This window comes from Cydia splendana, chromosome 2 (assembly GCF_910591565.1).
Source record: "Cydia splendana chromosome 2, ilCydSple1.2, whole genome shotgun sequence".
In the NCBI taxonomy this organism is placed as follows: domain Eukaryota; kingdom Metazoa; phylum Arthropoda; class Insecta; order Lepidoptera; family Tortricidae; genus Cydia; species Cydia splendana.
In genome coordinates, this window is record NC_085961.1 from 13,134,355 (window position 1) to 13,158,916 (window position 24,562).

At 39.7% G+C, this 24,562-nt stretch overlaps 1 protein-coding gene across 1 annotated transcript in view; it reads left to right on the plus strand.

Annotated features, from left to right (window-relative positions):
• The window catches only part of LOC134804348 (NADPH oxidase 5), a 56,198-nt gene extending 32,168 nt beyond the window's left edge, over window positions 1-24,030 (plus strand). Inside the window, exons 2-23 of the mRNA XM_063777361.1 lie at window positions 7,585-7,679; window positions 11,866-11,977; window positions 12,480-12,577; window positions 14,399-14,519; window positions 14,933-15,083; window positions 15,300-15,510; window positions 15,747-15,970; window positions 16,306-16,494; window positions 16,787-16,980; window positions 17,253-17,389; window positions 17,572-17,756; window positions 18,042-18,153; window positions 18,268-18,425; window positions 18,684-18,807; window positions 19,024-19,152; window positions 19,760-19,857; window positions 20,527-20,660; window positions 20,916-21,026; window positions 21,345-21,443; window positions 21,750-21,944; window positions 22,169-22,270; window positions 23,873-24,030. Coding sequence (XP_063633431.1) covers window positions 7,585-7,679; window positions 11,866-11,977; window positions 12,480-12,577; window positions 14,399-14,519; window positions 14,933-15,083; window positions 15,300-15,510; window positions 15,747-15,970; window positions 16,306-16,494; window positions 16,787-16,980; window positions 17,253-17,389; window positions 17,572-17,756; window positions 18,042-18,153; window positions 18,268-18,425; window positions 18,684-18,807; window positions 19,024-19,152; window positions 19,760-19,857; window positions 20,527-20,660; window positions 20,916-21,026; window positions 21,345-21,443; window positions 21,750-21,944; window positions 22,169-22,270; window positions 23,873-23,968 — 3,075 coding nt within the window. The 3' untranslated portion in view covers window positions 23,969-24,030. The remainder of the gene's footprint in view (window positions 1-7,584; window positions 7,680-11,865; window positions 11,978-12,479; window positions 12,578-14,398; window positions 14,520-14,932; window positions 15,084-15,299; window positions 15,511-15,746; window positions 15,971-16,305; window positions 16,495-16,786; window positions 16,981-17,252; window positions 17,390-17,571; window positions 17,757-18,041; window positions 18,154-18,267; window positions 18,426-18,683; window positions 18,808-19,023; window positions 19,153-19,759; window positions 19,858-20,526; window positions 20,661-20,915; window positions 21,027-21,344; window positions 21,444-21,749; window positions 21,945-22,168; window positions 22,271-23,872) is intronic.
• The last annotated feature ends 532 nt before the right edge of the window (window positions 24,031-24,562 follow it).

Below are 24,562 nucleotides of genomic sequence, written 5' to 3' on the forward strand. Positions count from 1 at the left end.
CAAAAATCAAGCTTCGGATGAATCTGTTTCCTCCTACGTCATGTTACCATCATCCGATGTCCAGACCCCCCCCCCCCACTCCTCCCATTTGAAACGACGTAATTTATGAATAGCCCCATACTCGTACTTATGAAGGTATATTACTCGAAAGAAATTATAGGTACCTACTCGCTTATTTACATGTTTCGTCATTGCATTTGGTACCTATAGGTTGTAAAGTTTGTATCAACGAGGGTTTAAAAACGAACTGGTACTGAGGATCTGATGATGATTAAGGTGGTCACGGATACCAATCAACCATGTAGTAACATGATTAGGCTCGTTTGATTCGTCTCAACAAGATCTTTGACACTGAAGATACACAGGGTCTGATGATGGAGCTGGAAGGTGGCCACGGGTACCAGTCTATCATGTAACTAAACAACTTCGTGTTTGGGCTCGTTTGATTCGGCTCAACAAGATCTTTGAGACAAGACAGTACTCAGGGTCTGATGATGGAGCTGAAAGGTACCATTACCAATCAACCATGCAACTAAACCACATCGTGTTTAGGATCGTTTGATTCGTCTCAACAAGATCTTTGACACTAGGTGATACTCAGAGTCTGATGATGGAGCTGGAAGGTGGTCACCGGTACCAATCAACCATGCAACTAAACCACTTCGTGTTTAGGCTCGTTTTATTCGTTTCAACAAGATCTTTGACACAAGATAGTACTCAGGGTCTGATGTTGGAGCCGGAAGGTGGTCACCGGTACCAATCAACCATGCAACTAAACCATTTCGTGTTTAGGCACGTTTTATTCATCTCAACAAGATCTTTGACACAAGGTAGTACTCAGGGTCTGATGATGGAGCGCGAAGGTGGCGACGGGTACCTGTCAATCATCATCAGCTCCATCATCAGACCCTGAGTAGTATCTTGTCTCAAACATCTTATTGCGAGGAATCAAACGAGCCCAAACACGAAGTGGTTCAGTTACATGGTAGACTGGTACCCGTGGCCACAGTCCAGCTCCATCATCAGACCCTGAGTACTAACTTGTGTCAAAGATCTTGTTGCGACGAATCGAACGAAGCCAAACACGAAGTGGTTTAGTTGCATGGTTGATTGGTACCGGTGACCACCTTCCGGATCCATCATCAGACCCTCAGTACTACCTTGTGTCAAAGATCTTGTTGCGACAAATCAAACGAGCCCAAACACGAAGTGGTTCAGTTACATGGTAGACTGGTACCCGTGGCCACAGTCCAGCTCCATCATCAGACCCTGAGTACTAACTTGTGTCAAAGATTTTGTTGCGACGAATCGAACGAAGCCAAACACGAAGTGGTTTAGTTGCATGGTTGATTGGTACCGGTCACCACCTTCCGGATCCATCATCAGACCCTCAGTACTACCTTGTGTCAAAGATCTTGTTGCGACAAATCAAACGAGTCCAAACACGAAGTGGTTCAGTTACATGGTAGACTGGTACCCGTGGCCACCTTCCAGCTCCATCATCAGATCCTGAGTACTATCTTAAGTCAAAGATCTTGTTGAGACGAATAAAACGAGCCTAAACACGAAGTGGTTTAGTTGCATTGTTGATTGGTACTGGTGACCACCTTCCGGCTCCATCATCAGACCCTGAGTACTATCTTAAGTCAAAGATCTTGTTGAGCCGAATCAAACGAGCCCAAACACGAAGTGGTTTAGTTGCATGGTTGATTGGTACCGGTGACCACCTTCCGGCTCCATCATCAGACCCTGAGTACTATCTTGTGTCAAAGATCTTGTTGAGATGAATAAAACGAGCCTAAACACGAAGTGGTTTAGTTGCATGGTTGATTGGTACCGGTCACCACCTTCCGGCTCCATCATCAGACCCTGAGTACTATCTTGAGTCAAATAAATACATATAGAATGTCAGGTCGTTTCAAATATTTTTAATCCTGTCCGGTAGTTTATTAAACTGTACCATTATAAATTATAATACTATAAAAACAGTGCTAGGATCAAAGTCTCTCGTTGCGGTTTACACGCACACAGTATAGCGTTTTACACGGCGCCCGCCGCACACAATGATAAAAAACCTCGTCGTCGCCGTTGAAAATGTGCGGAGCCGACCGACACACGTCCTGCCTCTACAAGCTCTGCCGCGGCACTGAGCTGGCGCAGCGCGCGTCATCGGTAATATAGAGTAGTTTTCAAAAAATTGCCAAAAAATTATAGTAGAATTTCATAAACACTAATGTATACCAACAGTATAAGCAAACGTTGCAGATTGCTTGAGTATGAAAATGACTTCGATATTAAGTAGATTTTCGTAGGAATTGACACTTGTTTCGGAGAGAAAATCGAGTTCGTTTTACTTTGATTTTCTCTTTCTCAAAGGTATGTAGGAAAAATATAGTTTGATATGCCTAAAGTACAGGGTATTAGTAATACAAAATAGCCAGGTTTAGCAGAGTAAAATTCTCAACATTTCCAAATAAGAGCTCGCCATTCAGTGCTTCACGGGGTTTTTCGGAAACGACCATCAGAAAAAAAATCATTACTAATTTAATAAGTCCTTTTTCTAATATTTACAACGATATTTATAAAGATAAGAAGACGCTTTTACTGGAACAAGTACTCATTGTTTCTAATAATGAGCGCAAAGTCGTGAATTTCGTCGACTAGTATCATCAATTTTGCATTATTTCGACTTTTCTTGTAAGAGCGCTCTTAAGTACCTACCTAGCTACTTATGCTGCCGACTGTACTGGACCAGTTGGTCGCTAAGATAATAGACTAGGCGTGACATGCTGATCGTATCGGTACACGTCGCCGATTTATTACTGCACCAGTGTATGTCGCGAACGCGTGTGGGTCGCAAAGGGCGAGGGCTGGATCCGTGTGTGATACAACTTCATTCGTAATAAAAGTGAGTCAGGGCCTTTATTCAGAAAGACAATTTATATTTCAGTTTAAGATAAATTCAACAGCCATTATCAATTGATCATTGTGCGCAAAATGTGTACGCAAAGTCAATTACCCCATAGATGAGTCTAATACCCGTTAATTTCATAATATTAAATCTAAGTGAGTCGCTAGCAGGACTAGGTATTAGGTAAACAACAATTTTCAAATATCTCTTTTTAGGGTTCCGTTGCAAAAATATCAAAAACGGTTATAGTTTCGTCATGTATGTCATGTATTGTCTGTCCGTCCGTCTGTCTCTCCGTGTCCGTATGTCATGTCACACACATTTTACTCGAACTTAAAGCTATATTTAAATGAAAGTATATATTTTATTATATTTTGTGAGCCGTTTAGATGAGTTGGGGGCACTCCATTCCTATATAATAAGTGAAAAAAAAAATCAGTATAAACAACGTATGGCACATTATTCGATAGATCTTTACAAATATCTTTAAGGTTTGTAAAAAAGGTTTCGGATTAAGTAATGGTAAATAATTTTGAAAATAATCGCTTCCAAAGTAAAAAAAATGTGATTCCCCCTCTAACTTTAAAACGGGGCATAAAGGAAATTGAAAAAAAAATCTACAAAAATTTAACATGATCGCTCGAATCGATCGAACCGATTAATGAGTTTTCCACAACTCTTTTTATTAAAATCATGTAAGTTCCGTGATGGTACGTCCTTTTGCTGACATGGCTTTTTCATATCGTATGAATCTACTTATTATCAATATATTTCTTTCCGTGGTCATTCTGACGACTATTAAAAGAATGTAAATATATCTATTACCTGCACCGAGCTGATGGTTGTATGACAAAAAACGAAAGTTGATCTAATTAATATTCGCATATTTTTTCGCGCATACGAGGATTAATTAGCCACGCATGAGGATTAATTTAGAATCGAAGCTTACGATAAACGGTATTAGAAATCGATCTCGTGTTGGCAGGTAAAAAAACGCAAAACAACTGGGGCTAGTGACACCGGCAATGTAAAAATGTAATGTAATAGGATTATGTTTTCATTTCAAACAGGGTTACCCAAAGACATTCGTTTTGATTTTTTACATATAATAACAATAACATAGGTATATTGATTTCACGAGTTCGATTTCAAGATGCTAAAATATATTTTACTCAAGTAAATCTTATTTTCATGACCCGTCATATTCGTATTTAATTAGATAATTCGCAATTTTTAAACATCCGGTTCGAAGGACCATATCGTATATAATTTACGTAATATTCGGTAACAATTAATTACCAGACCTCCAACATATATCCAATACAAGTTTATACCTACCTACTTACCCTCTTTTTTACCGACAAAATTTGTCACCATTCAATAAAATAATTATGTAGATTTTTATCTACGACAACATCGGCAAATTCATCGACTGTAGAAATTTTTGTATGCTGACTTCATCGGGTGACAAGCAAAAGTCACTAAGTAGCACCACAAATTCATAGCCATAGTGAACCATATTAGTACTGAAAGAAGGTCGATTTTTGTTTAAATTTTTTATAGTAATTAGCTAATTAGTGTCTTTTGCTTGTCACCTGACGAATTCTACTCCATTAGTCCTGTTCCTTGTGCGAAATTTTGCACTCGATCGTCCGACCCCTATTATTGACCCTTTCATATTATACTTACCTAAAACTTTTTTTTCTGTGCACTTTTATCTTATTTTTACTAAGCAATTAAGTTCCATTATGATAACATCATTTACTGTAGGTATACCTATATAGTGTGGTAATAATATTTTCTCCACACCAGCTCGGAAAGGCTTACTTTGCACTTCAAAAACTGATAGCAAAGTTGCATTTTATTCACATGTGAGGCAAAGTAATCAAATGCAAATTTTGAGTTGTTTTCTTATGTTTGCTGGTAGAATTGACTTTTAAATGATGATTTTCGATGATAAATATTTAATAACATTCATTTGGATTTGATTTGGTATGATTTTGTTTGATATTTTATACATTTAATATTTGCTTCGAGTTGGTGTGGTGAAAAATTTTGTGTTTCACTCGGGGGCAAATTTTGTTTAACCCTCGTGCTTTGAAACCCTCGCAACGCTCAAGATTCCATTTTTCGAACCACTCGCTACGCTCGTGGTTCAATTTTGGAATCTTTGGCTTGCTCGAGTATCAATATTAGCACGAGCGGTTAAACAACAACTTTGTCCCCTTGTAAAACAAATAACTATTTACAAATAGTTTTTGGGTACAAAACCTTCCCTAAAGGTTGATATTCTTTTTTTAGATCATCTCACACTAAGCTTATTTTTTTATGTAACAGCCGCTGATGAAGATAATCCCATCATAATGTTATTCGTTTTTAAGAATAGTTTTACTTGAGTGAGCGAGTCTCACTTCGCGAGGGTCCCTTGTGCCTACGCATGTCAGCTGTCAACTGTCATTATGACATTAGGTTGACAGCTGACTGCGCGCGGACAGATCGTGTTCAATTAGTAGGCTTCATTGGTGTTTTACATGTCGGAGATTAGGGTCCCGTAGTCAGTTAAACCATAAACGAACTTGAAACGAGCCGTGTCTTGATACCGCACTGTGCTTGACATTTTAGTCGTGAATAGCCTCGAGATAGTTTTACCTACTACATAAAAGAGACAAAACCAAAGCGGACTTTGAATATGTAGGTCGCTTTTACACCAAAATTATCATAATGCACTGGATAATTCATATTACCAAATAGAATAGAATAGAATATAAACAAAGGCAATCGGCCGCCCGTACTGCTAGCGAGGACCGACTTTGCTTTGTTAAAAAAAAAGACTGCATATCTATAGGTAGGTAGGAAAAATGTTGAAATTGAATTAGAGTTAGACCAAGAAAACTTTGCAGAGATTTTTATAGCCCACGCAGTGCAAGTGTTATTTTAAATGTCAAACTTCTATGAAATTTGACGTATAAATAACACTTGCACTGCGTGGGCTACCAAAATCGCTGCAGACTTTTCTTGGTCTAACTCTAGTAAGTCACATAAGGAACAATTCTTTTTAACAAAGATTTATTTAATTTGTAATATTTTTATTTTATATGTACTTATAATCAGGGACCGTTACCGGTATAACTAAAAATCTAAATATCTCATAGTATTCACTATATTTCTTTGATATTATAGAAAAGTATTTAGGTAAGGATAATTATTGAGCAGATTAGCTAAATTAAGTGCAAAAATATACATAAACAACCGAGATACCGAAATTGAATACCGGTTAATTTGTATGAAAAATATACCGGTATTCGGTCCCTGCTTATAATGCGTTTGATCGACAAAATGTTGAAACAATAATTATAATAACGTGTTGTTAACAACAAGTGGTTGAGAAAACGTTAACGTAGTAATAATTTATTTAGTAATGTAAAGATTATTAAAATGAGAAGTCACTAATGTAAGTGCAATTAAAAATTTTCTGGGCAACAGTACATTTTATAAAGTATAAAGCCCCTAACTTTTTAACCCAGTTCACGCTTTGCCTCCAAATGAGTGTTGCTGTAGGTGTAAATGTAGACATGATCTATCGCGCGAAATGTTCGCAGTTTTAATACTTTGCTGTTACTCACGGGTAAAATTAAAAACGTCCTAAGTTCTTTTTTTTTAATCAGTCTAAGTTTAAGCCGTAACACGACTTCCCTAAAGAGTATAATGACGGCTATCCGTTATTTATTAGTTTCCTTGTTTGCGATTCTCGCGACATTATAATTATAAACGGCATCTAACTAATTATAAAGGGTAAAACACACATTCTATATAATTAATTTTTACATCAATAAACTGGCCGCGTAGCCAAGATGCCAATCGCTTTCGCTCCGTAGCGATCGAAACGCAACTGTCACTGTCGCACTAATATGGAAGAGTGACAGAGAGACATAAAGCTTTTCGTTGTCGAAGCGATAGCGATTGTAACCTTGGCTAGGCCGGCTGAAAAGTCAATTGATACTTTGAATATGTACCTACCTAATAATCTAATAATATAAGTATAATATCAATTCTCTGATACATACTAGCTACTTACTGGGTATTTTGCAATCAATGGGAGGATGGTTATTAAAAGTAGTAGATCAAAATTTTAAGGTAAGTAGAAAAATAAGGTAGGTACCTATATTTTTGTCGTTTCGTCGGTACCCTAAAAAAGCATTGACAGAATGCGATCGCATAGGATTCTTTCTGTGTACAAATAATTGGCAATGAAACTGAGCACAAAACAAATAGATTTTTAAAGGTGTTGTTAAACTATAATTACAAGTATGTTTTCCTCCTGTATAAAATAATTGTGTTTTATTTATTTACTATTTGTTTTTCCACTGCATCCGTAAACAAATTCTTATGTCTAATGTTGTGATGATGATTTTAACTTAATGTTTTGTCCTCATATAACGATTGGTCTCATACTAGAATGATCAGTGGGGTCTTAACTGCAGTCGTATTATGGTTGGCTTCATCCACAGGATAAAATAAGTGTCACTTTTTAATAGCATGCGATATAAAGAGACAAACCCTGTCGTTACCACGCTGTCACGTAGACAAATAGACAAAGGCAAATATTCGTACCTACTGGGATGGTTTTGTGGAACTCTTTTCAGTTCTATTCTTATTTGAATTTGGTGTTTCAGGACCTACTGGAGCGCGTGTTTCGCCTCTTCGACACGGAACGACAGGATGAGTTGGTGCAGGCCGACTGGATAGAATTCCTGAAAGCAAGACTCACGTATGTACTTACGATTATCTCTAATCATTTAATTTGTTTGAGGCTGAATGGCCATTAAATTTAAAGTAGCTTGAAAATACAAACATGATCCTTAAGACTTCTGTCATTTGGAGTTTATTTAAGTAAGTAATTATTTTTGATTAAACTGCTTGCTTAGCCAGATTTTAGTAGCTTTATCGTAAAGTATAATTTTTTTATTGTCGTTAGTATGACATTTCCCGCTTTGTGTGAATTAGTGGAGGGCCGTTAGATTTAAAAAAGCAAACATACATCCAGGAACCCGAGTGTTCTGAACGGATTATTTAGTTTTATTTCATCACACTCGCTCAGTAAATGTGGAATTGCACGCAGGTTTAGCGGGAGTTATAGAAAAAGCGTTGTCCCTAGGGAGTTATGAAGTTTCTAGTGCCATAGTTAACAGTTTTTTGTCTTTATACTTAATTTTTGTATCGCAAGTGTGATGAAAAACATTGTGTGTAACTCGGGCGTAATAATATTGCAAACTCGAGTCTATAAATCGCTCCGGCAAGCCATCGCGATTTAACTTACTCTCGTTTGCAATATTCAACTTACGCCCCATGTTGCACAATGTACTATTTTCATACAAATAACTTTGTTTTTCGAGTTCAGAATAAAATCTGTATAAAGTATTTTATTGAATTTTTTTAAACTACCTACAATGCAAAAGGTTTCACGAAAATTCGTTCAGAATACCCCTCGGGGTATTCTGAACTCGTATTTACTCATACTAAAAAAACCGGACAAGTGCGAGTCGGACTCGCCCACCAAGGGTTCCGTACTTTTTAGTACATATTTGTTGTTATAGCGGCAACAGAAATACATCATCTGTGAAAATTTCAACTGTCTAGCTATCACGGTTCGTGAGATACAGCCTGGTGACAGACGGACGGACGGACGGATGGACAGCGGAGTCTTAGTAATAGAGTCCCGTCTTCCCAGATATATCGACGCGTATTCGGCAAATCCGACAGGAAAAAGCTTTTCTCAAACATGCAATGAAATGTCGTCACTCCGGGCGTTATATCAGGCTTTGAAGTATCACGTTTAGGGCGGAGCAACTCCAGAGAACTGTAAAGGAATTTCATACAAAATTTAAGGTCTAGGCCGGGAAGTAATTTTTTTTTAAATTTCCATTTCAAAGATATGTGTGACACACCATCGTGGCATTCAGCCATTAAAGTGATAACACACCATCGCACCGCTTTAAAAAATAAACTATAAGCAGTTTATGGTTTATGGTACGATTTCTTTTTTTTTAATCTTTATAGGGCTGTATCTCCTAAACCATGCGTCGTAGCGCAAAAATAATAAAATGTTCGTCCCTCTGCAAGAAACCCTTAATTAATATTTAAAAAATAGCACAAAAAAGAAAAAAAAATAACAAAAAAACTTTATAATGCTGTATCTCCTAAACCGTACGTCGTAGCGCAAAAATAATCAAATTTTCGTTCCCATCTCAGACACCCCTTAATAACATTTAAAAATACCCAAGAAAAGAAAAAAAAGAAAAAAAAAGGCAAAAAATGAATTGATAAGGCTGTATCTCCTAAACCGTACGTCGTAGCACAAAAATAATCAAATTTTCGTTCCCTTTTAGGAAACCCCTTAATAACATTTAAAAAAACACAAGAAAAGAAAAAAAAAGGCAATAAAAGAATTGATAAGGCTGTATCTCCTAAACCATGCGTCGTAGCGCAAAAATAATAAAATGTTCGTTCGTTCCACTGCAAGAAACCCTTAATTAATATTTAAAAAAAAGAACAAAAAAGAAGAAAAAAATAACAAAAAAACTTTATAATGCTGTATCTCCTAAACCGTACGTCGTAGCGCAAAAATAATCAAATTTTCGTTCCCATCTCAGACACCCCTTAATAACATTTAAAAATACCCAAGAAAAGAAAAAAAAGAAAAAAAAGGCAAAAAATGAATTGATAAGGCTGTATCTCCTAAACCATGCGTCGTAGCGCAAAAATAATAAAATGTTCGTTCGTTCCGCTGCAAGAAACCCTTAATTATTAGTCGTGTGAGGCACGAAATCTGTGAATTTTTTTAATGACCTGCGATATTTTATAACGTGAATAGGTATAGAAGTCCAGATCAGCCAATTTTTTTACGAGATCGGGTTTGGTCCCATAGTAAAAGTTGCTTAGTATATTCACCTCGTAAAATTTTGCAGGACAAAAAAAAACTCCTTCGCAGTGGTCAGGCGAAGCATACTGAAATGTACCAATGTGACGCACCGGACTCGGTCCAAAAGGCGACACTAAAAGGGTCAGGCGCAGCCCGATGTACGTGGCGCGCTGTACGCGGTCCAAAGCCGGGCGCCTCCGGCGCCCTCATATTAAAAGCGTCGGGCGTAGCCCGACGTACGAGGCGCGCTGTACGCGGTCCAAAGCCGGGCGCCTTCGGCGCCCTCATACTAAAAGAAACGGGAGCCCGACGTACGAGGCACGCTGTACGCGGTTCAAAGCCGGGCGCCTTCGACGCCCTCGTATTAAAAGAGTCGGGCGTAGCCCGACGTACGAGGTACGCTGTACGCGTTCCATAGCCGGGCGCCTTCGGCGCCCTCATACTAAAAGAGTCGGGCGTCGCCCGATGTACGAGGCTCGCTGTACGTGTTCCAAAGCCGGACGCCTTGGGCGCCCTCATACTAAAAGAGTCGGACGTAGCCCGACGTACGAGACTCGCTGTACGCGTTCCAAAGCCGGGCACCTCCGGCGCCCTCATACTAAAAGAGTCGGGCGTAGCTCGACGTACGAGGCACGCCGTACGCGTTCCAAAGCCGGGCGCCTTCGACGCCCTCATACTAAAAGAGTCGAGCGTAGCCCGAAGTACGAGGCACGCCGTAAGCGTTCCAAAGCCGGGCGCCTTCGGCGCCCTCATACTAAAAGAGTCGGACGTAGCCCGACGTACGAGACTCGCTGTACGTGTTCCAAAGTCGGGCGCCTACGGCGCCCTCATACTAAAAGAGTCGGACGTAGCCCGACGTACGAGACTCGCTGTACGCGTTCCAAAGCCGGGCGCCGAAGGCGCCCTCATTCTAAAAGAGTCGGGCGTAGCCCGACGTACGAGGCATGCCGTACGCGTTCCAAAGCCGGGCGCCTTAGGCGCCCTCATACTAATAGAGTCGGGCTTAGCCCGACGTACGAGGCACGCTGTACGCGTTCCATAGCCGGGTGCCTCCGGCGCCCTCTTACTAAAAGAGTCGGGCGTAGCCCGACGTACGAGGCACGCCGTACGCGATCCAAAGCCGGGCGCCTTCGGCGCCCTCATACTAAAAGAGTCGGGCGTAGCCCGATGTACGTGGCACGCTGTACGCGTTCCAAAGCCGGGCGCCGAATCGGCGCCCTCATACTAATAGAGTCGGGCGTAGCCCGACGTACGAGGCTCGCTGTACGCGTTCCAAAGCCGGGCGCCGAAGGCGCCCTCATACTAAAAAAACCGGACAAGTGCGAGTCGGACTCGCCCACCAAGGGTTCCGTACTTTTTAGTACATATTTATTGTTATAGCGGCAACAGAAATACATCATCTGTGAAAATTTCAACTATCACGGTTCGTGAGATACAGCCTGGTGACAGACGGACGGACGGACGGACGGACAGCGGAGTCTTAGTAATAGAGCCCCGTTTTATCCTTTGGGTACGGAACCCTAAAAAGAGTGGCCTAGCCCGACGTACTAGACTCGCTGCGCTGTGCGCGTTCCAAAGCCGGGCGCCGAAGGCGCCTCCATGCCAAAGGAGTCGGGCGAAGCCCGATATATATCTTTTTTTTTATATATTTACAGAGATTCAGAGAATAGCCGTGGTCGTATGCCACTTTACCTTAAAGTTTATAATCGTGGCATACGACCACGGCGATCCTTTGAATATCTCTGTAAATATATAAAAAAATTATAACTTTTATAATTTTCCTGTATGATATTTCAGATAAGAATTCAATCTTGTTTCATACTTTTTAGAGCGCGATTTGCAGTAGTCGGGTTTTAGTTTTTGAACTTATTTTTTATATATATAAAGGGTTCCCCCACATATGGGGACGCGTAATCGGCAAAATCCGATAGGAAAAGGCTTTATGTCTGCGCAATAAGAGTTCCTGGGTAAAAAGCTTACGACACTCCACTATACCTATGTAAAAGCTCCATAAAAACTATTAAAACTGTTTTAGTGAAGAGAAGCAGCTGGAGCTGATAGAACACATCGAAAGCGTTGCTTACTTGACGTGCGGCAGCGAGCACATTGATCTCGACACCTTCCAGCTGATCCTGAGGAACAGACTGGTTCGTACCTATACAGATAACACTACCTAGTACCTACTAAATATTACTTATAGGACGATAGTTTACATAAGTAGTTTCACTTTCCAGTGATATTTTTTTATTAATCATACATCTGACCTTTATTCATTTATTCAGGTAAGCAATATAAAGTAGTCAATAAAAAGTCCATGCATACATAGTTCGTGATCAGCAACGCAGGCTTCGTCAAGTGGACACAAAAGGAAATCAGCTACAGGCTTCGTCATCTACCTACAAAATATTTTTACTTATTTTATTTAACTTGGGCTATATAGAGACATCCACCCGAGCTCAACAGAATCTAACGCCCTTTATTTTGTTTTTTACGAGTACGTGTGTCCAAATCAAATGCTTTGGATGATATTTTATTACAGATTAGATCAGTCTTCCTTGATCCAATAAAGATCTAGTTAATAATTATATTAGTGATCTCTTTAATGACTTCTTTGCAGTTCATATTATAAGCAAGTAATACATATTCCAGGTGACTGCCCGACTCTTCAAGGTGGTGGATACAGATGGTGACGGCTACGCGACCATCGACGATATCATGGAGTTCCTGTCCACAGTATCTAGTACACGGTAAACAGTTTAATAAAAAGATTAAAACCTTAGATGAGGTTTTATAATAAAGTCAACAAATAATCGTATACTATAAGTAACTATAGATTTACTACTACTAAGAAAGTAATAAATATAAATATACTATTAAGAAAGTAAATAAATTGCGCCTAATCTACAGGCATAATTATGTTTGTCGAATCTGTCAAACATTATCGTGAAGGTAATGTAAACTTAAATAATTAAATAACGTTTTTGTCAAAAATTTCATTTCTGATGAAAGATTTTATGGCTGACTGTAGTTTTCTTTCAACAGTCAACTAATATTCATGGGGACAATTCTAACAAACCCAAACACAATGAGGTTGGGTTGTTTTATCACAGAGTTCCTTTGGCCACCTTCGGATCCCATTGTAGCATACTTAATATTGCGTTGTCACCCAACTTACATTACAGCTCAATCAAATAATAAGTGAGTCTAATTTAGCTTGCAAGATTTGGTTACAGACATACTGGACTTGAAATTAACAAGGGGATAGATGAAACTAATGAAGTAAAAGTTTCTTAAAGAATGATAATATCGACAAACTATAAGAAAAAATGCTAGTTTATTTCTCCTGGTAATAAAGTTAATAGCTTGGTTAAGTACGTACGTAAAAAGTTAACTTGGATATTATTGAATTGAATTGAAAATATTTATTTCAGATTTGCATCCATATTTGTTAGTACATATAACTTAGGAACTAATGTTAATTTTTACACCTAGTATATGACCTAATAACTATAACCTAATCTATTTTCTAAATTTAAGAAAGCCTATAACTTGGCGAATCCAATGCGCCAGTATAGGATTCTCAGGCCTTTCTGCAATGACATTCAGAATGCTGTTGGTACTGCTCCTAAGCCGACCCATCATCGAGACGATTCTCTTTCGCATAACCGCATGGAAATCGTCTGTATGGGCCTCGGCGAACATGCGCGATGCGCTACACCATGTGGGCAGCCCCAACAACATTCTGAGTGCATTATTATATTGCACGCGCAGGGCATTTAAGGCTTTTTTCGTATACTTCACCCACAGGCTGCTCGAGTAAAATGATTGATTGAAAGCTTTAAAAAGCACCACTTTTACCTCTCTTGAGCATCGAGCAAACCTGCGGGCGAGCATGTTAGACCTTACAGCCAATGCCCTGCGCTCCCGCTCTATATCTAGGTCATCATTAAGGTCTTGCGTTATGATATGCCCTAGATATTTCACTTTATCCACAACAGACAGTGTGGTTCCATGCAGTACAACCGGGGGTACAGAGCTTGGCGTGTAACTACCAGCCTTGAACATTAGCACCTGACTTTTCTTTGGGTTGTACTGCAATCCATGTGTCTCCGCATACGTCTCACAAACCGCAAGCAGTTTCCTAAGGGCACTGATAGACGGACTGAGCAGCACCATATCGTCTGCATAACTAAGATTATTGGCACAAACACCATGTATATAGCAGCCTGTATATGTGCTACTCAGTTCGTCTATCAGTTTATTTACATAGAGGTTAAAAAGCTTAGGAGACGTAAGCCCTCCTTGCCTCACACCACACTCAAGCTTATACTCTGTAGACATACTATCCGCCCATCTCACCTGGTTCAGTTGATTTTGGTACCAGTATCTCAGTATATTTGTGTATACCACCGGTGTGCCTGTCTCCTTTAGCTTTTGCCACAAAATGTCATAATTAACGCGATCAAATGCTTTTGACAAATCGAGGAAACAGGCAAATACTGGAGTCTTCCTTTCCGTATAATACCCGACAGTGTGCTTTAGACACAGATTATTGCTTTTCTTCCCAGACCTCGCGTCGGGTTTGACCGGCATAGCGTGGACCAACTTGAGCAGCTGTTCCGGCAGACGGTGGGGGACCAGAAGGAGATCACCAGAGAACAGTTTGAGAAGATATTGGTCTCGAAAAACGTAAGAGCTGATAGCTGATGAATGTCTCTTGAGAATTGTTAACAAGATGTACACATTTTAGTATCTTATTGTATTGTAAAATTTATATGTTTGTGGCAAACAAGCATACGGTCTGCCTGGTGGAAAGCGGTTTAAACCCTAGAGGTGTCTCTTGCACGTTGCCGACCATTTAGAAACCTTGAAAGATAGACCTTTTATAATATGTAAGACTAGATACATATTACCAAATAATTATTGAATTTAACATGAGATCATTATAATTTAGAAGAAGTGTTTAGATACTTGTAGAGTTTAAAATATGTATAGCTGGTATAGCTTTATTTGACGTTCATAAGCGCATTGTAATATGCCTACTTGAATAAACTATTTTTAATCTTTTTATCTTTATCTTTATCTGTACATTGTATTCACAGCCCTTCTTCACGGAGCGCGTGTTCCAAATCTTCGACGAGGACGACTCCGGCGCGATATCGCTCCAGGAGTTCATCGCCGCCGTGCACCGCTTCGCGGGCCAGTCGCACGAGGACAAGATCCGGTTCCTCTTCAAAGTCTACGATCAGGATGGCAAGTTTATTGTTATATTGAAGTAGTAAACTTTCTCTTAAAATTTCAAATTTGCAATTAAGGAGTGAAATCACAATATGAATATTTATGACCGACCTTTTGGGGACACTATTGTCATAATCATGAAGATTCCTCAAAAATCTTCAATGAATGTTTGTTCTAAAAACGTTTTTATAGCATCATAATATATGGAATTTATTTTATTTCCTATCTTAGGTGACGGTCTTATCCAGCACCGAGAGCTCCAGCATGTGATGCGGGCGTGCATGGAGGAGAATGGGATGACGTTTAGCGAACAACAGCTGTTGGAACTGACGACGGCCATGTTTGAGGACGCAGACACCGAACAGAGAGGCGCCATCACATATGAGGCGCTGCGGAGACAGCTGGACCGACATGGAGGGTTGCTACATAATCTGTCTATTAGGTTAGTGCAAATTTTGTACCTATAAGTAAATTTTTGTTGAATACTTGCTTCGCCTTTCGACGTTTTTAATTCCAGGGAAGTCGGGAGCTGAGCTCGATTTATTTTAAATACTCTAGTGTCTGACCTACTATTATGTCTCCTATAACCTGCTATTATGTCTGCTATATTATATTTAATAGTTATATAATGATCTAACGGTCTCGTAAAAAAACAACTAACCTTTATCTCATTTTCAGCATCGATCGTTGGCTACTTCCGGCCACACAACCTCAGCCCACGTCTCTACGCCACCGACTCTCTTCTCTCAAGCCCTACCAGCTCTCTCTCCCTTACTTCAAGAACAACTATGTTTTCATCATCTTTACTGGCTTGTTCTTCCTAGTGAACATTGGGCTGTTCGTCGCTAGGATTGTGGAGTACCAGGGGTCGAATTGTTTTGTTATTATGGCTAGAGCTTGTGGTGAGTACCTACCTTTGCATGCAACGTATTTATCACATTGTTTTTTGCTAAGCAAGTGGTTTTTATGGCCTAATCCTTCCTTTTCAATATTTAGACACCAGTGACACTTATTTTTTGTTTTTTTACTAGAACTGAACTAGAAATTTTATTGGTACAAATTATTTATTATTATTATTGTAAACCAGTGCTGGGAACGTCTGTAGTCTCCTTGCTGTACCTTCATAATTATACATGCATTTAGAAATTTGTTACTGTTGTTTCAGTATCATACGTATTTGTTTCAGTTGTTACAAGCTTTTAAGTCACCGGTCTCTAACTCAGATGATATTTCTCAGGTCAGTGCCTAAACTTCAACTGCGCCTGGGTGCTTGTGCTGATGCTGCGGCTATGCATCACGCAGCTGCGCGTGCGCGGCGCCAGCAGTTTCTTGCCGCTCGATCATCACATCTACCTGCACAAGCTCACCGGCGTGCTGATAGGCATCTACAGCATCGTACATACTGTCATGCACATCTGTAATTTCAGTAAGTGATCTGTAGTAGGTAGATTCCTGATGGAAATTCCAGCAGCTCATTCGACAACATCTTCCGCAATATGCTGCCTGCGTGCAACTGCGTGTTTATGTAGTGATTTCGGCCGTTATACGAGCATTGCCTTGATACATTTTTCTCCTTCACAGGAGTGCGCTTGGAAAGTCGCAACTATGTATATAATGCTTTTAAAGGGACATCTTTACCTCTAACTATTTTAGAGGATTTTTTGTTGATATTGGTTTTAGCAGCCTTATTTACCAATCCTATGTTTAACTTTTCCCAGGTTTGATAGTAGTGAACGACCCAAAACTCAACGCCGCTAACTTTTCGACTTGGGAGTGGCTGCTTACAGAGCGTCCTCACCTCTTCGGACTGGTACACGGCTGTGCCAATCCTACTGGTTTCGCACTGGCGGTTATCCTTGCAGTCATGTGTATCTGCAGCCAACCCTTCATTCGCCGAGGGGGCAGCTTTGAGGTGAAAATTGAAATGACTTACCTTAAATCTATTTTGTTTTCCCTTCAATTACTCAAAAAATATTATAGTTACATCGGCCACAATTTCTTTCGATTCAAATCCAATCCAATAATGGCCACCATCCATCGTATTATGGAGAGAAATAGAGTAAATGTTTTGTTTCGAAAACCAGAGAAGAGTAGTTCCGAGAGAAATATTAAACTTCTTTCTTACAGTTAATTCATTACGTTATGCGCTAATAACTGGCTAATAAGAAATATTTTTTTCCCCAGATCTTCTACTGGACGCATCTCCTGTACGTGCCGTTTTGGCTACTTCTTTTGTTCCACGCACCTAACTTCTGGAAGTGGTTCGCGCTGCCGGGCACGCTGTACATTGCCGAGAGAATTATCCGGCTCGCTGCAATGAGGTATTTTCATAGACTTTTCAAAAACCTCAATAATTAGGAGCTCATGAAAACATCTACCAGACTTGCAGAAGTGGAAACCTTTGAGATAAAGCGGACTTATCCCATGGGTACTTATCTATTTCAACTGACTTTATTTTGTAGGTACTCGTATAAGTTGCATTCAATCAGTTTTTTAATTCCAGGTCTAACCACGGCAAGACATATATCTCTTCAGGAATCCTGCTGCCTTCACGTGTGACGCATTTGGTGGTGCGTCGGCCACCTGTCTTCGATTTTCACGCGGGGGACTACGTGTTTGTGAACATACCGGCTATAGCGCGGTACGAGTGGCATCCTTTCACTATCAGCAGTGCTCCTGATCAAGAAGGTGGGCTATCGAATCCTAAAAAACAAGGAACGCTAGAATAAAAATTCGAAAGCACCATAATATATATAAGTACTATGGCTGGCGCCATGTCAGAATTCTATATTGTGTTTCAGTTCATGCGTTTATTATTTTAGTTATTCATAAGGTTGGATCGGATATAATTATGATCAATGGCACTGGAGACGGGAAACGGAGCTGAAGAATATAATAAGCTCTGTCACGGAAATTGCTAACTCTGCTCGAGTTACCTATACGAAATTTAATTATATTTCTTACATGTTACAGATTACATATGGCTGCATATTCGTGGCGTTGGTCAGTGGACCAACACGTTGTACGAATATTTCGAAAAAGAACACGCTAGGCTGCACGCCGGAGAAGTACCCGCTGAGCATGAGTAAGGAATATTAGGAGTATTTCAATTAATTATTAAGTTTTCGGTATTATTAAGTTATTTTAAATATTTTAATTGATTTATACATTTATACTGTTAATATAAATGCTTCTCCAGGAAAGTAACCAGAACGGGTTCTAATCAAAGTAACAAGAGTAAGCGCAAAGGCTCATCTGGAGACGGCAAGAAGCGCTCAGTTGACTTTTCGCCAGAAGTGAAAGAGTACAGCAACGAGGGTTTCACCTTAGACGAAGACAAGGAGATGGATTTTAAAGGTAAGTTTTTATACTCGGCTACGAAGTAAATTGTGCTGAAAATTATCCGGAAATGCCGTGGAGCATCTTTCGGAAAAGGCGATTATTACATCTTAGTTATCATTGCTATCAGTTAAGTACTTAATTATTCTTAATTCAGTAAAAACCAACTTCGTTAAAACCTGTTAAATGTCTATCAAAAACAGTCATAACATAATTAGTTTACATTTGTTACATTTCTATTGTATTCCATTTTATATCAACGTTTTTATAATTCAGCATTGTCACCTTCTCCCAATGGCCGTCCAACGCTGCTTACTTTAACTCCAATGAAGCACTTGGAGAAATCTCGCTCCATGCCCGATGTCCACAACAAAGACAAGAATAAACAACGGCTCTTGGCGTAAGTAGTATAAATGTTACATTACTGCTGCAGCATTGCTGGTGCATCATTGCGACAGCGGGAATAGGCGATTACACTGTCAATGTATTTAAGGAGATTGACAGTTACGTACATCGCCCGTTTGCCGCTGCAATGCAACACCGCGCTTATGGGCTTATGGGCTTAAGGATTGTTCGTGAAAGATCAATGAGAGGACTAATGGTTTTCCTTACGCAGATTGCAGGACTACCCCCGCTCCGAGTCGGAGCGGAGCTTCGACGTCGGGTCCATGGCCAGCGCGCGCCGCTCCGCACTGGGGCTTGCTTACAAAAGTCCGCAGAATCGGGCGCTGGCTCATAGCTTCAGGTCAGTTTCCGGTGCTAATTACGAGAAAAAATGATAATCATAATATATCTGAAAACTTAAAGAGCTATGAAACGAAACAGATAAACGTAGTTTATAACACTTTAAACTCTCGCGTTTTGTACACATATTTAATTGCACAAACGGGTCTACCGCGATATAATTTCATTGTTTTTACCTTTAATATCGACGTTTCAGCTGAGTTGCACCAGCTGTGGTCACGGAAAGACTGATGTCCCAACAAATGTCAACAGAGATATTAATAAAACACCACTAAACTACCCGAAATTAGTTTATAAAAATGTTTGGGGTAGACAAAGAAATTGCAGCTACCCGTTAAAGTTTAATGTTTATTGTCCACGGCACGACACGCAACACTCACAGTATCCGTACACTGGTCCGAAGATATATCCGCTGGTTTCAACATTTGAATCACTGGTCCCCAAACGTAGTTTAGAAAATAGTTACTACTCGTCATGTGGCCTTCTGCGGAGTAAAAGTTTCAAACTAAAACCTCCCTTAAAGTCTTCACGTAACATTTTAGCTTTCACTGTGACAATATTACCTAACTAACATATTTATGTAGGTACCTAATTATTTGATTGCGCAGGTACATGCGCATAAAGCCAACGATCATCGCATTCAAGACGCCGAGCCTGGAGAGCTGTGAACAGCGCCGTCGCTCCAACGAGAGCATCCTCACCGTAGGTTAGGCCGACTCGACATTTTTATCATTATTCCTAAATAATATATCAATAGACATGGTATGTGCACTAGTATGGAACATTAGGTATAAATAGATATAAGAAAAAAAATAACTTTTCACATCACCTATTCGGAAAAAGGCTTTTGCTTCCCTGCTAGGAGGGATCAAAGTGGCACTTTTCTTCCCTACTAGGAGGGATAAAAGTAACACTTTTCTGTTCTAGCACACTATTTTTAAATTTTTTTGCACATAATTTTTTTAGCTTAAATAATCTATTTAAGCATCAGATTGTGTCAACACTAAGATTTTCCTCATGGTTGATGTGAAAAGCAGTATGTGTCACACTGTATCAAAATTATTTCGTCTTGGGCGTTAACACTTGAATCCCTCATTACGCTCAGGATTCTACTTTAGAGTCCCTCACTACGTTCGGGATTCTATTGTAGAATCCATCGCTTCATTCAGGATTCAATGTACGCCCTTGACGGAAATATATCATTTTGATCCCTTGTAACACAAACTACTATTGTACATTTATCCTCTTCAGACTCTGATAACAGTAGTAATAAATATAATAATCCTTTGGAAACTGTACATTGTGTCGTATAAATTCTTCATAATATATTATCTTACTAACAATCACAACTCATTTTTTTTTATTGTCAACCTAGCTCGACGGCGGCTATCCAAGAGTCTGTCTCCAGACAAGGATCTGGAGAATCCACCCGCAATCACCGTGCAAAGCCCCAGCGAGGCCTCCACCACTGAGCCGTTCGCCAACTATCCTGTAGGGAAGCCGCTCGAGGTACTATCCCAGTTTTCAATACTCAGAAGTAGGTTCTGTAGTGTTTCAATGAAATACGTTAACAGTGCGTCTGCGAATAGACGAGGCGATGACTTGCGGCATGAAGACGATTGCTGTTATACCTACTTGTATGCGAATTAAGGGGTTTACCATGATTTGATAAAAACGGACCACCTTAGCTAGCTGGTCGATAATACGCCCCCGGTTCCCGCTAAGCACACTACTCCATTGAAATTCACTTATATTTTTCTCTAGATATATCTCGACGGGCCGTATGGAGCAGCATCTTCGCACATCTTCCGTGCAGAGCACGCTGCGCTCATCGCTGCGGGCATCGGAGTCACTCCTTTTGCATCTATTTTACAGGTACATTTTGTATAACTACTTAGCACGCTTGGTTTGATTTTACTGAGATAGACTCTAACGCTTCTAGAAAGCCGTCTGATGTGGCTTGCTTCCGTGTGCACTCTGATGGAGAAAAATGTCATTAGTTGTTTCGTACTACATATACATAGCTGGCTCATCATCTTCCTAGCCTTTGTCCCGTACTGTGACGGGGTCCACTTTTCTGCTTTTCTCCTTCCACTGGTATATAGAGCTAGCTTATTGAATATTAATTGGGAAAGCGTTTAAAATCTCTCTGCTAAGAGTTTCAAAGCTAATTGATTTCATAAATGTTTACAGGCGATTATGTACCGGTACTGGAACTCGCGAAACGTCTGTCCTCGCTGCGATCACAAGTGGGTTTCGAACATCGCGCAGAACAACATGAATCTCAGAAAGGTAACTTTTTTCTTATTGATTTTGTATTGCTCAATAAACCGTATGCAGGGAGAACATCCTATACTTACCGGCTTTACTCCTTGTCCAGGAGACGAAGTAAAAAAGAAGATGAAAATACGACTCGAGGTCCCGGCAGGCTATAACTCTAATATGAACTAAAATAAGTATCCACTTAGTTTTAGGACATTCGGCCATAATTTTTTTCTATTCCCGTTGTCATCTGAAACAGTCGCGCTTCGCGCATGTCACCGTGTCCTAAGAATCGGCTAACAGAGGGCTCAATAGACGATTATTTTTAATTTTCAGGTGGATTTCTTCTGGATAAACCGGGAGCAGCGCTCCTTCGAGTGGTTTGTGTCCCTCCTGTCACAACTTGAGATCGAGCAGGCAGAGAGCGGCGCGCGCTTTCTTGAGATGCACATGTACATCACCAGCGCGCTGCAGAGGAGTGACATGAAGGCCGTAGGGCTTCAGCTAGCGCTAGACTTACTTCATGAGAAGGTATTATGAGACTATTCTCGTATCTCTAATGTTTTCTTAGGGCGTCCGCCTTAGAGGTGAAAATGACGGTTCCATTTAAACGGACGGATGGATCCAATTTCACGGAAATTTTCTTCAGGCTATGTAACTGTGATATGATAAAAACTACTTCAGTCATGTATTAGATTAGACGTTAAAAATATTATGTTTATTATAACTTGAACTTTTGACTTGCTGTGCTACAGGAGAAACGTGACCTGATCACAGGGCTGAAGACACGCACAAACGCGGGCCGCCCCAACTGGGACAAGGTATTCCAGCAACTACAGGAACAGAGGAAAGGGAAGGTCAGTCTTAATAGGATCCTCATGGCGGAGCCTGAAAATGAAAAAGAAAACAAATAATTTTTCATTTTCATTTTCATTTTCATGGCGGAGCGTCGTTATTGTGGCGTGCCTAGTAACACTTCACGCATGTCCTAACCTAACACAAAAATTTTCATACAACCGCCTGACAACCGCAAATTTTAACGAGACGTAGGTGTTAGTGTTATGAAACTATTTTAAAAGATTTTTTTTTTATGTAGCCTTAAATAAACAGACCGTAAAACGTACCCAAAGGGTAAAACGAGACCCTATTACTCCGCTGTCCGTCCGTCCGTCCGTGTCACCAGCCTGTACCTCACGGTATACACCCACTTGCCAGAATTTCATTTGCCATAATTTCATTTGCCATAATAGTCAACAGCCATTATATTGTTTCCCATAATTACATATGCAATACTTATTGTTTACTATATTAGTCACGTGCCAGAAACTTTGTTTCCCATAAAATCAATTTCAATAATATCATTTGTCATCATCATTGTAAGCCATAATTATCACTAGCCATAATATAATTTTTTTACAGAAACCAAATGCTACTAGAAAAATGGGTTAGGTTAGGTTTGAACTGCGACCCTTACAGAAACCAAATGCTACTAGAAAAATGGGTTAGGTTAGGTTTGTACTGCGACCCTTACAGAAAAGAAATGCTATTGGAAAAGTGGGTTAGGTTAGGTTTGAACTGCACCCCACACAGAAAATAAATGCTACTAGAAAAGTAGGTTAGGTTAGGTTTAAACTGCGACCCTTACAGAAAAGAAATGCTATCAGAAAAATGGGTTAGGTTAGGTTTGAAGTGCGACCCTTACAGAAAAGAAATACTACTGGAAAAGTGGGTTAGGTTAGGTTTGAACTGCACCCCACACAGAAAATAAATGCTACTAGAAAAGTAGGTTAGGTTAGGTTTGAATTGCGACCCTTACAGAAACCAAATGCTACTAGAAAAATGGGTTAGGTTAGGTTTGAACTGCGACCCTTACAGAAAAGAAATACTACTGGAAAAGTGGGTTAGGTGAGGTTTAAATATTCTATTAAATAATATTATTACAATTAATAATATGGACAACAACACGTATGGCACTCGTACGTTCTGGAATCTAATAATCGGGTAAACAAAGAGTATGTCACATCATTTTTATGGTAAACAAACAATTCGGGCAAATGAAATTCGGGCTAATAAAATTCGGGCATATGAGTATTATTTTATATAATTTTCGGACAAACAATAGACAACCGTATCTCACGAACCGTGATAGCTAGACAGTAGACATTTTCACAGATGATGTATTTCTGTTGCTGCTATAACAACAAATACTAAAAAGTAGGGAACCCTCGGTGTGCGAGTCCGACTCGCACTTGTCTGTTTTTTTTATTTGAATGTTTTAAGTACATTTTAGTGTTACTTTAAAAACATTGAAAATGGCCGATCTTGCTCTGCTACCGACACAAGACCTATTTTGTTGCGCGGGTTATTTGATTTAAAACATCAAGGTATCTGGTTTACTTTCAAAGAAACAAGTTTGAGTATATTTATTAATACCTATATTTTTGTAATGGTATATTCAGGTGACGGTGTTCTACTGCGGGCCGCCACAACTCGCGCGCATCCTGCGAGTGAAGTGCGACCAGTTCGGCTTCAGCTTCAGGAAGGAGGTGTTTTAAGCACAATTTACCCCTCAGAGGCATTCTAACTTTAAAAGCCTGAGTTTGATCCTCAGTGTAATTGGATTATGTACTGATCGTAAAGTTAATTTAATATAAAGTCGACATAAATTATTTTAATTTCAAATAGGTACCGCCCCTGGAGAGTATTATTGTATAGTGGTACATATTAGTAAAAAATATGGTACCTACGCTTTCTGCTGGCTAAAATCACTATATTTTAGGTTTCGTGTAAAGTATTGAAGGAAAACTGTTCACGTAACCAATCGTAACATGCATCATGCATGAGTGTCGTTTTAAGTTTAATTACAAATTACAATTAAATAACACATGATAAAGTAAATAGATAATGTCATGAATCAACATTAATTATAAAAAAAGGAAGAAATATTTTTAATACTTACCTACCTACCTATAATTTATCATCTTTTAAATACGAGTCGGCACAGACTTCCATTTTTAAAAGTATGTCATATGGATACCTCGTTGATGCGTTTGTTTTGTCAAGTCTACGGGTCTACTCTTAGGGCTGATTTAGGGTTCCCCCAAATATGTCGACGTGGAATCGGCAAAACCCGATAGGAAAAAGCTTTA